At 40.7% G+C, this 11,730-nt stretch overlaps 1 protein-coding gene across 2 annotated transcripts; it reads left to right on the top strand.

Moving 5' to 3' along the window:
* The first annotated feature begins 203 nt into the window (after nt 1-203).
* On the top strand, nt 204-11,447 carry LOC110991217 (uncharacterized). Of its 2 annotated transcripts, XM_022256528.2 has the most exons (7): nt 204-434; nt 1,090-1,162; nt 1,704-1,826; nt 2,628-2,803; nt 3,572-3,634; nt 4,071-4,147; nt 7,200-11,447. In XM_022256528.2, the coding sequence occupies exons 1-7, from the start codon at nt 388-390 to the stop codon at nt 7,739-7,741; spliced, it is 1,101 nt and encodes a 366-aa protein (XP_022112220.2). In that variant the 5' UTR covers nt 204-387; the 3' UTR covers nt 7,742-11,447. The 2 variants fall into 2 exon arrangements, with proteins under 2 accessions (XP_022112220.2, XP_022079114.2); XM_022223422.2 differs by lacking the exon at nt 3,572-3,634 and having other exon boundaries at nt 205-434.
* The last annotated feature ends 283 nt before the right edge of the window (nt 11,448-11,730 follow it).

The following is an 11,730-nucleotide window of genomic DNA, read 5'->3' as shown; positions in this document are numbered from 1 at the left end:
ATATCAAATGGCTTACATTTTGCTTAAAAATGAAAATGACTAAAAGACAAATTAAAAACACGTGCGTTTCGAATCTTGTTGGTGATAACAAGTAAGTGACAAGTTCCTGCAGTACCTTGCCTCCTCCACAAAATCTGTGGAATAAATTATTCCTTAGGATGATGCTGAAAGCCTCCTCTACATTGGGAGATGCAGAGATTTGTAAATCACTCGACTCAATGGGAACAAGGTCAACTACTACACTAGCCGCACCGCCCATTGAACATCAGTGTCTTGATTCATTCGTGCACAATGTGGGAGCTTTTTGAGACGTGTTAAAACGACGGCTCGGCCCGGAAATGATGCTAATTTCTCAAAACTTCCCTGTCTGTATCACGACAACCAGTCATGGGGAACTGTTTGGGCACATGTTTTGGTTCTATCCGTCGGAAAAGGTAAAATTTAAAGGCCAAAGCCTGCAGTGCTGCGTTCAGGACTTAATGTATGGGGTATAGCATATCCAATCCAGCATTATGATTTATGATCATGTGATGGTTTGTTTTCATCGGCCATGTTGGACCACTAGTTGAGTAGGCGCAGGCATACGACAGGCAGTCGATTACTCTGTCTCACATGACCAGCTAATTTTCCCCATTTGAGATCATGACAGTGTCACTTTAGCAATCCGTAGTTTTCAGGACACCTGTTTTAATTTTATGTGTTTATACTTCTTAAAAAGTCATGTTAAACATGGAACTTAAAGAAAAAGGTTTGGTTAGGTCCCATAACACTTGTTTGGCCCCATATACATGTACCTAGTCTAACATGTGTCGTCCTCATAGATACAGGCGTAACAAGCATGTTTGCATATGTGCATGTTTGAGTCCGAAATGGCTTCTGCCATGTCTGCTGTCTGTCATTTTTGCAACAATAACGGATGTTGCTACAAAATGTGAAATTCTGGCCTAGGCCTACATGTATTCTGGCCTGTTTACTTACAATACCGGGATTTCATATCTACACATATTTGTCGCTGTAACAGTCAAGAAATGTATCTTCCTGTCAATGAAATATATTTTTGAAAAAGGTATTTTCTGATTGGAATTTCAGTAAAGTAAACTACTTTGGTGGACGATACAAAGAATACAACGTTGGGATTGAATTTGAAAGTCTAATCGAGGATGTAAGTATTACCCTTGTGACGGACTGATGGTTGACTTGTTGCTGACTTATGGGGACTTGTGGAGGGCTTGACTGTGGCACTGACCTGCTGATGTTTGGTGTCATGATTTTGTAGTGGCATTATCTAGTATCGAATGTGGATTACCATTCAAATGTCTAATCTTTTTAATTTTTATATTGTTATCACGGATCAAGAGCAGTTAACAGGCATAAAGTATACAGCCAAAGAACAGTAAAATTTATGTACAAGTAATATTCATATGAAATTGATATACAGTTCAAAAAGTGTGTTTGAAAATACGACATTGCACACATGTAAGAACTGGAGAGTTTTTATCAAAATTGGGGAAAAGTAGGTTTTTTTGGAGAGGAAAGATGAGGTTCAAACAAAAATTCAGAAATTAGGAGGGGGGGTGTACACAGAATAAGTACATGTATAATAAATCAGACTCCTGAATAAAGTGTGACGCTGGGACTTAACGTGCATAGGGTGAAGCACCTGTGATTTCATGGTGTGAGTTTTGCGTGTGTGCCCATGGCAGGACTTGGTCCAGCAGTCGGAGCGGGCGGCTATAACCGACTCGGAGAGGGACCATCTGCTCAACAAGCGATACAGCGACCTGGTCAAGGACCAGAAGAGAAGGGATGCAGAAATTGACTCGGAGGTATGCCATGTCATCAGGCACCAACGCAAGAATCAACCATTGCCATTCCCTTGTGGCCAGATTCCCATTTTTATTTATTTATACATGTATATCTGTTTACCCAACGGGGCATTAAGCGCCAATTACTGGATGAAGTGACAATTAAGAAGACAATAAAGAGTTGTTCAGATTTAGAGGTGGGAGGAAAACCCCGGATAAATATTCGTGGGAAACCCATGGAATCAGGCAGGGACTGAAAACCCAATCCATGTGCTGACCTAGGTGGGATTCGAACCCGGGTCGCAGAGGTGGAAGGCAACGAAAGAGCCACTCCACCAACCTGACTCTTCAAAGTCATTAGTACTTGTACGCTGTGCATGAACCATCTTAGAAAGAGGGAAAGCCAAATCTAGATCTGCCTTGCATTGCAAGAAAATTGATTGGCATGTTACGCGTTCAAAGCACCTACTTGCGACAGGTATGTCAGTTATACATATACATGCACATGGTAAAATGCTTCATCACCTGCGATTTGCTACGCTACAGGATTGGTTGCGATTCACCCCACAAGGTTTCATCATTGCAAAACTGTTTCTGTTAAATTTTTCAGTTCACAAAGGATTTCCACTTGGAATTTGTATAGACACTGTTATTTCTAACAGTGGAGCAAGGATAGGGTTACAGTCGGCCAAGAGGGGCTAAATATCTAAATATCTACTCATCCTATGGGTCAGAAAAGTAGTTCTTTTTGGCTCCGTGATATTCTGTAAATTTCTGTGTTCATAAACAATTGGTTTAAATTTATGTCTGAACAAATTTCAGCTTAAGAAACAAGAGGAGAACATCCGACTAGAGGAAGAGGCCTACATTGCAGCAAAGCGAGAATCGGCGAGAGCAGCGTTACAGACGAGGGCCCGGGAACCGCGGAGGAGTAGACCTGTAGCAAACGGGACAGCCAAGTCCTCGTGGTTGGGCGACAACGAAAGCGAGTGGAATGTGTGAGTACTGTATTCTCTCAGCTCCTTGCCTGCGGAGCCGTCTTTCAGTCGCCCACAGATCCCATCCAAAACGCACCTCTTTGTTGAACCTTATCAGTAGATATCCCCGACCCTAGCGCAGTGAATAGTTTTATCTAGATATCGGCACTTTTAAGTCTTGTCTTTAAATTGATTATTCTGCACATTTCAGGTTCCAATTGCTGCATAGTTTTTTTTATCATTTCCCCCTTTTTTGACCATGGTGGTACGGGTCCTTTGATTATTTCCTCACTTTCTGGTATTGAGAACCCCCCCACAAAAAAAAATTAGATGTGTTTTCTGGTTATTTTAGAGCATTTTATCAGGCAGGTATATTATTGCACTGAAACACAGTACTCCCCAGTGTAATGTGATGTCCAGCTCCCTCAACCCGTCCCTTGCTTTCAGAATTTCTCTCCCGGCAGAGCAGTTTTTAAGATTTTTGTCAGTCATCTCTCATCCCTTCACACCTGGCCGTCGGTTGTGCCCCTCGGAGTGAATACTAACTTGTATGTTCACGTTTCTCCTGTGTTCCAAGTTGTTCACTTACATGGTAGTCACATCACCCAGCATTGTTCATTGTCGCTTCCTTAACCCTAACAGTCCTCAATCCTCCAACAGGTGAAGGATTGAGGAGTGTTAGGGTTAATCACGGCGTGTCTGCCGTGATTCGCCCAAATTTACTAAAATCCTGCATGCACACGAGTTTGGAACCTCCATTAACCCGTGAACAACTTTTGCATTCTTCAGGTTGTGGGAAAAGACCTCATATGAACCTTCCCATGGTCTTAGAAAAAGTGAGCTAAAGAAAAAGTGAGTCCAGCAGACAGTAGTACGCACTGTCTCGTCCAAAGAGAAAACGCATGGAACAAAAAGAACTAACTGCTCATCGCATGACGGCTGCATGTCTCTAGTTCTGTTTGATTCTTTTTCATTCTTTGCCAGCATGTTGAGGAGTTTTCTTTTAGACTGCTGAAAATGGTGTTTATCACGTGGTATATCTTGTCTGTGTTATTATTTTGATCAGTGGATTTGGGTTCACTGTCTGATCTCAAACGCCATGTCCGGCCAGCTGACATAATTCTTGACTTGCATGTTTGAAGTTTTCAAATGTTGGATCAAATTCAAATGCAAAGAACCTAACGCGAAAATGTCCGAAAAGACATGCATATTGCCAGCCTGCAGTATCTTGAAATTTTCACTGAGAAAAAGTTCTTCATTCTACTTTTCTGCCTTTTTTTTTAACCAGAGCCGGGGCTGACGAGGACGACTTTGAAACATTCCTAGAGTCTGTGAAGGCACGATCTCAATCGGTCAGAGCAAACGGTAAGCTCCAAATGAAGGCGTAACCTTCTTCAGCATCCATGAAACATTTCCTTACACTGGCTGATGTTCTCTTCTCTTACCTCACTTCTGTACCCTTACAAACAGCAAAATACTCTTAGGTATTGCACCAATTTTCCCATCGCTGTTTACATCTAGCCTTAAACATAATGATTCGCAAGTCACAACAGCTAGGGCTGAGTCAATTCGAATAATTCACTATTCGAATATTCGACCTTCAATTTCATTGAATATCCGAATATTCGGTCACACCGACCGGCAGATTGTTGATGAACAAACCATATACAAAATTAGTTGCAATAACACACACATTTGTACATTATGATTGATATAATAGCTTCTCACATCTAGGAGTATCTCCAGCCACGATTTTGCAAGATTTATGAGATGAACAAGACTTACAGCCCTGTCGAAAATTTCTATTCCTTTAATTGTTCAATCAATAATTTACTTTAAAATTGTTGTAAGATTTCTGACGCTTTTCATTTGAATCTGCATGAAACAAGCCTCCATAGTGCAATGTTTCTAATTTAAAACAAAAGAAAATTTTCCCTTACTTTTCATGAATTTTGCATTCAAATATTCAAATTCGAAAAATAATATTCAGTTATTCGGATATTCGGCGCAGCCCTAACAACAACTGCTTTTTAAGTTGAAGTCATGTCAAGGAATCTTGCATGATGGAAATCAACAGGACTCCTCAACATTTGTCTCTCTTCTAAAGTCCGTTTTGGTCAGGACTCCAAAGTGAGCAATACATCAAAAGATCTCAGTTTGCTCTTTGGTGTGCACACCAAAACAGAATATTTCAAAAAAACCAAATGACCATAGGACTCATTTTGTGGGATCCAGTCACATAATTTGTATGTAATTCTTGTTTGCCAACTATAACTACTTGGTTTGATGCAGTTGTAAATGTGAGTTTCTTTATAGGGACAACATGAACTTACCAAGTAGGACTCGCCACAGAATTAGAGTTTTCTCTGTACATGGAAATTAGAGGGTGTGCTTTCAGGGTTTTAAAGTTCTTTTAGTTGAATCAGAAATTATGCATGCACGTTTATCATCCCTTGAATGGACAGCATGGCGGGTACACCTCTGTCTGAGATTCTCTGGATTTTTCCAGATTTCAGTATACATGTATTTGTCCCCCATGACCTCGCCTACTCGTATGTTCACACATGTACATGTATGTTGGTTAGTGCTAGAAAGTGTGTTTTATCCATACTCATCTTGTCCGTCTCGTACACGTACATGTTTTGTGCGCATCGCATCTCATTACTTCTTTGCTTACAACCTGGTTATCTTCTTTCAGATGACGACTCCGACATTGAATGGCCATGACTACATAGTATGCCTAAGGTAGACGTGTACGAGAGCATTGCGTGCCCCTTGTGTTGTGTTGGATAAAAACGCATGTCAGTCAATTACTTTGGACACTGCGCTGAGTGGCTTTTCCAGCATGACGCATGTTTAAAGTACCTCGGATGTTTGCTTTTGTGACAAATCATATTGATGTTATGCCGTTGGTGCAGTCATCCCCAGTGCCATGATTTGTAAGGCCTGTGTTGTTTTTTTTTTATTGGTCACGGTCTCTGCTTTATTACACTGGCGGTACAGCTCAGGGATGAATGGCAGATCAGTGAAATCAGCCACCTGCATCTGCGATACATATCCAGTGCACAGTTGAATTGCAGGCAGTACTTTCCTCATGATGTGAGGTTTTCACATACAGCTGTCGGTTAAAGGAGGTTGAGGTATATCCCCAGCTTGTGTCGACATGGAATGCATATCCAATCTATGATTGGTAGTTTTTACACAATGTCGTACATACAAATTGATACACTGTACAAAATGCTGAGGGTTATGGAACCTCATTTGAATGTACATGTACACCATCCATTTCGTCTACCATACAACAATTTGAAGTTTAATACATTGTACCTGTCATGTGTCCTAGAGAACTATGCTTCCACCCGAGTTGGAGCTGAACTCACAAATATGCAGTGCATTTTCAATCTTCAATTGGATGTTGTGATGGTTTTCTGGTGTGATTTTGTCATACTTTTTTGAATGTCTAAAATTAGAAAAAGCTTAAATTCAAACTTGTCATTTCAATCAGATTTTAGATTTCTGAAAAGTGGTTTGAAAAGTGGTATGAATTGATGTGACATGATGGGTGTTGAGGTTATTTGTGCCTTTGTGGTACTCTTGATTTTACGCATCCCCCTACATTTCAGTTTGGCCTTCTTGGTTTTCGCCGGTGCATGAATGTGTGACGTGAGCAGAGCTGTCCGTCTTGAACCTACGCACTCTCACTTTTGTCCACGTTTCATTTGCCTGTCTGTTACTCCGAGTTGCTCGAAAAATTACGCCAGCAGACTGCTAGCCCGCTATTGTCATATGTCAGCCGGATAATACGGCTGGATCATTGCATGGCCCGAGAGGACAATGACTGGGCGTAGGCAGGCTTTCAAGTCGCCCTGCAGTTGGCAGTGAAGTTCTCTCATAAATTGGCTCCATTTGAGAGACGATGTATTTTAAATAAAAATACTTTCAACAGCCATTTTTTCTACTTTCGTATACGCACGCAGCAACATTAAATTTATACATGTACGCATGGTCGGTGTATGTATCCTTTCAAGAGGGAACATTTTCCACCACCATACACTGGAAAGAGCTCTCAGGTTTTATAATTGGCTGTATTATTGCATGATCTTTGTTTCTTTTACGTTAAATCCCGAATGTCAAAACAGAACGTACAGATAAAAGTGGTCTGTGGAGTATTGAATAGATATTAATTGTGTAAGCTGTAAATGCCATACAGTAGCCCGTTCACAACATGGATTATGGCTACACGTACCCGCACATATTGTATCTTTACTTGTTTCTCAATGTCCTGTATTCCTTACAGTGGTGGTGGGTCTGTGCCGTGCCTATGTACAAATCCATACATATTGTATGAGTTCCCCAAGGCCGACGGTTATTTGAGTCCACTAGCATGCATTTTATTGCCTTTTTCTTTCTCCCTCAGGCTTGGCACATAACCCGTACGGTAGTATTGGGTATGCGACTACTGGTTTTAGCCATCCAGAGACATCAGACAGCTCTCCTAAATCGCCAGAAGCCTCCAATGAGCCGACGGAGTCTGATTCAGACTTTGAACCCGAGTTTGTCTCAGCTGAAACAGTACAAGAACAAGTGCCAACAAAGGACGCTCCAAACCCTGCAGAAACTGAGCAGTTGCCGCACAACTCTAGGACAAACGTTGCCCCGCAATCAAACCTTGACCGGGTTGTTGTTGAAATGCACAATGAGGAGAAAATTCCCGGAGCAGGCAGAATTGAAGAGACACCAATGGACTCTAGGAACTTGACACAGTCCACAGCAGTGCAATCTGGGAAGGAGAGCGGGCTGGACAGAAACCCCACAAACCAAGTGTTAGATGAGCCAAACGAGAGCAGAACAAACAGTGCAGAAACAGTACAGGCAACAAAACCAACCTTCAAATCGTCAGCCACAGAGGATGATCCTTTCGATTTTGACCGATTCCTTGAGGAGCTGGATCTAGAGTGATAACCAAATGGTTCTCAGGAAAACAGGAAAAAAGATTCTTGTCTTTTTTTTTTATCAAATCCCTATGATCAAGACTTGAACTCAACAACGTGAGCAACCGAAATGTATTGTATCCATTATTTATCCCGTGCTTCTGACTCAAGAAAATAAACCAGACATGGTGCAGTGACTTTGAAATACATGTACAAGATCTGGTATCAAGCATGTGCTTGACATTAATTACATTGCTTGTCAAATGAGAAGGCAGTAAATTTGCATATATTTACATACTTTCATGCGTGTAACCGGAGTACTATACACACACGTAGACAATTTCAGTGTATAATTATAATGTAGATTCAAACATTTATTTTTCAAATTCAAAGGCAGTGGGATCATTTGTCTTTACCAGGAAAATGTACCTTTCAAATTCCAGAAACCCTTCCTGAAATGAAGAGTGAACTGGTACTCAGAGTCCCTCAGGAGTCAGGCTGTCTCGCATCTAATCTCTGGTACCGGCAGTTAATGAAATTTTGCCCCAGAAATAGCCATAATTAGGTTTGAGATAGATGGGATTGCCTTGGGAATACAAAATGGGATTTTGATCGCTGTTCATGATATCTGACAAATTATCATACACAGCGACAACTTAAATTTACTCTGTTATTATTCATTTTGGCCCGCATTGGTTTGATGTCCACGCACGAGGGCATGTGGTCTGCACCTGTGTGATAACCACTGTATAAAAACAGCGTACATGTACCTTGGGCTTTCAGGGGTTTTGTACAGTTCACTTATAGATTTCAAAAAAATATTGCAAATTTCGTATGCCCAGAAGGCAACGTGTTTTACGTTTAGTGCCAGTGTTGCCAAAGGGTGATTAGTTACGAGCTTTGGTTGCAACTTGGAGCAAATGGCAAGAGAAAAAAAATTAGAGTTAGCAATTCAGTGGACACAAAATGTGCATTTACCTGAAACTTTGGCAACCGTTTAGCATTTGCCAGCTAGAGACTTGAGTCCGATGCTTGTGTATTCTGTGTTTAATGCCACATGATGAGAACAAGTACATGCCTGTGTGTTTTGCACTAGAGTTCATGAAGATTGTCCTTGACGCTCCCAAGGGCAGGTCCGGGGGGGGGGGAACAGGAACCATGTCCCCACCCCGCCCCAAGGACCCTTCGACCCCTAGGGCCCCCACCCCATTTTTTTCTAAATGAATGAGAAAATGACAATTTGGGGGTCTGTTGCATTTCCTTTCAGAAGCATGTAAAAAGCCCCAAAACACAGCCTCACCCCTCCAAAAGGCCACGAAAGGTTACTCGAGAAAAATTTCAAAAAATTCTACGTCGCCCCTTCCCAAAACAAGTTTGGCCCCCGAAAATTTAGTCTTGGGTCCGCCCTTGGGTGCTCACACGTTTTCAACTCTGTTGGATGCACATGCATCAAATTCAAGAGGTTAAGTTTGCCATTTTTGAATGCAGCCAATCATATTTATCGTGAAAATAAATGATGTCAAAACAGTGAGCATGAAGCAGGTGCGTGGAGATACATGTATGTATGTAAATACCGATATAAAATTATCTTAATATTGTATTATTTTTGGTTGGCCTTTTTTATTGAATGTAAAATGTTTTCTCTTTTTTCTCTTATCTTTACACGTTATTCACATTTTTCTTTTATTTGGTTCAACTTTTCTGAAGATCAGTGGGAGTTCTGCTCTGTGCAGGAAAAATAGGTGATATGTTTTAGGAACCACATTTGGACTGAGCCAGGAATTGAACCCGGGCCACAGAGTTGAAAGGCATTTCATGTCAACTCCAACCTAACTTTCCTGTTGAAATGTGTGTCTTTGTACGTGCACCACACTCCAAATTGAAAGAATTTCCCACCACCGTGTCTCGCCTTTGTTCTTGAGGTTGTTCATGTTGTCAGTGTAAATTGTTTGAAAATGTTGGAATTTCTGGTATTGTAAACTTCCATTTTCAAGATTCTTTGTCACAATTGAAAATGATGGGCCTTGTTCGTGTGTGTCCGATTTCAATGAAATGGTTAAAAATGAAAACACATTTACATAAATTCAGTGAATATATGGTGTAAGTGCTATTTCCTCTGCAAATGTGAGCTTTCGTTGCATGTGAAGAAGTGTCCAGTGATTCATCTGAAATCTAACTGGTTTCTCTGACAGTCTTTTGTTGTTTTAAGTTTGAATTGTACAAACAATTCCGAGTATTTGAAGAAAACCAGTATGTACATGGAAGTATTGTTTAACTTGCCTAGGTTTACTGTTTGGTTTTTTAGTTTTGATTTTGTTTTGTTTTTAATGTTTTCACGACAGTGACTTACTTAGCCTTGAAGAATATATGCAGAAATACCTTGGACTAGTTTTACCACAAATTATTGGAGCACATTCTGTGCCTTGAGCAGAAACACCCCCTATTGGTTGGAAAGAGCCAGTTTGGTTAGGAGTGATCATTTTGCTTGTAGTGACGCGACGGCAATGTGTACATTTCATAATCGTTTGTGAACCAGCGAAGTGCAGTCCCACTAAAGGAGCCACCGTTGCTAGGAAAACTGCACCCTCTCTTGGTCCAGCTCAGGGCTCATAGGGATAATCTGGTTCGTAAGTGACTTCATCACAAAGGCGGACACGTCACGATTTGCAGGCTCCCATTGGACGATTGCTGAAGTTGTGTGTTAACTGCCGGTTCCACAGTTCCGTGTAAACGGCTATCAATGCATGAAACTCTATGTGTGGTGCATGTGCGGCGAGCGTGGTTTAAACTGAAGTGACGTCACACTTACAAACCGGATTAAATATACAGCTTCTCAAGCAATGAAATCTGAAAGGCACACAGAAACATTTGCATAGCTGAAGTACAGTATATTATCAGTCAAACTCTCATGGTTTGAATATTGCTTTCAACTGGTCCCATGCAGTTTTGGCTCAGTGCACTGTCAGCACTGCTTTCTATCTGATGAAACCATATTTGGTTAAGGCTACAAAACTCAGTTTTCAGGCACATTCCCTTTAGTTACAAGTCTACCTAATTCCTGCAAACAACTTTTAAAGATGAAGAGGAATGGAAAAGATGCAGATGAGATGAAATATTCATTAATTTCACTGTGCTCTGATGAATTATTCTTAATTATGCATAAAAAGTATCTCATTACTTCCGACCAAATTAGACTTAATCATAATTGAAAGCCAGAAAAATACTTGCCCTGCAACCGACACAAAACGGTTTGACCCCTTCCCTTGAGTGTCCATACAAGAATGCGAGTGAACATTGGGGCTTGTTTACCAGAAAAAGTATTTCGGGTGTGCTTGTGTGTAGATTTAACAACGCAACAAGATCACTACTTTCATATGGGGTGGAAGTGGGGTAGCTTTTTTCCTGTCAATGGTAATGTTTTTGGATTTTCTGTGTGTAGGCTGTAGTGATTCACCGAGTTATGTACATGTACGGTAGATCCATGTAACTCGTGTCGATTGGGGGCTTATTCCAACTATTTAGCAGCTGTGTTCCGGCAGAGGCTCTTAGTTACTCTTGAACAGAACAGAGTAAGTAGGATGCAGTGACAAAATGTCTTGCCACAAATATACAATCAGAAAAGGAGTCTGTATTCTCATGTCAGTCGCAGGTTTCAATTTGTGAGGTAGTTATTGGTTGTTGCTGCTTCCAAGGTTTGCTTCACAATAAAAAGTCCAAAATATTTTTGTAAGACAGACTTATTGATTTTGACGGCGTTTTGTGGAAGGTTGTTTCAGATGCATAGCTGTGGGGAACAATCAAGTTATTTCCAGGGATGAACCTCAATGTTATAGTAATTTATTTATTGAAATGTCAGAATTTTGCATATTTTGCCCTTGTTTTGTGATTCATTTAGTACCTTACAAACAAACCAGTTAGTTCTTAGTAGATCAAAGAAATTACAAAACATATCAAATAAACGTACAATTGCATAAAGGAAGGGAAAAACAATATTAAAACAAACAAAACCACGTAAAT

Source organism: Acanthaster planci, linkage group LG19 (genome assembly GCF_054643075.1).
Source record: "Acanthaster planci isolate LZ-2023a linkage group LG19, COTS_SCS, whole genome shotgun sequence".
Lineage (NCBI taxonomy): Eukaryota > Metazoa > Echinodermata > Asteroidea > Valvatida > Acanthasteridae > Acanthaster > Acanthaster planci.
This window is presented reverse-complemented; position numbering and strand designations above follow the sequence as displayed.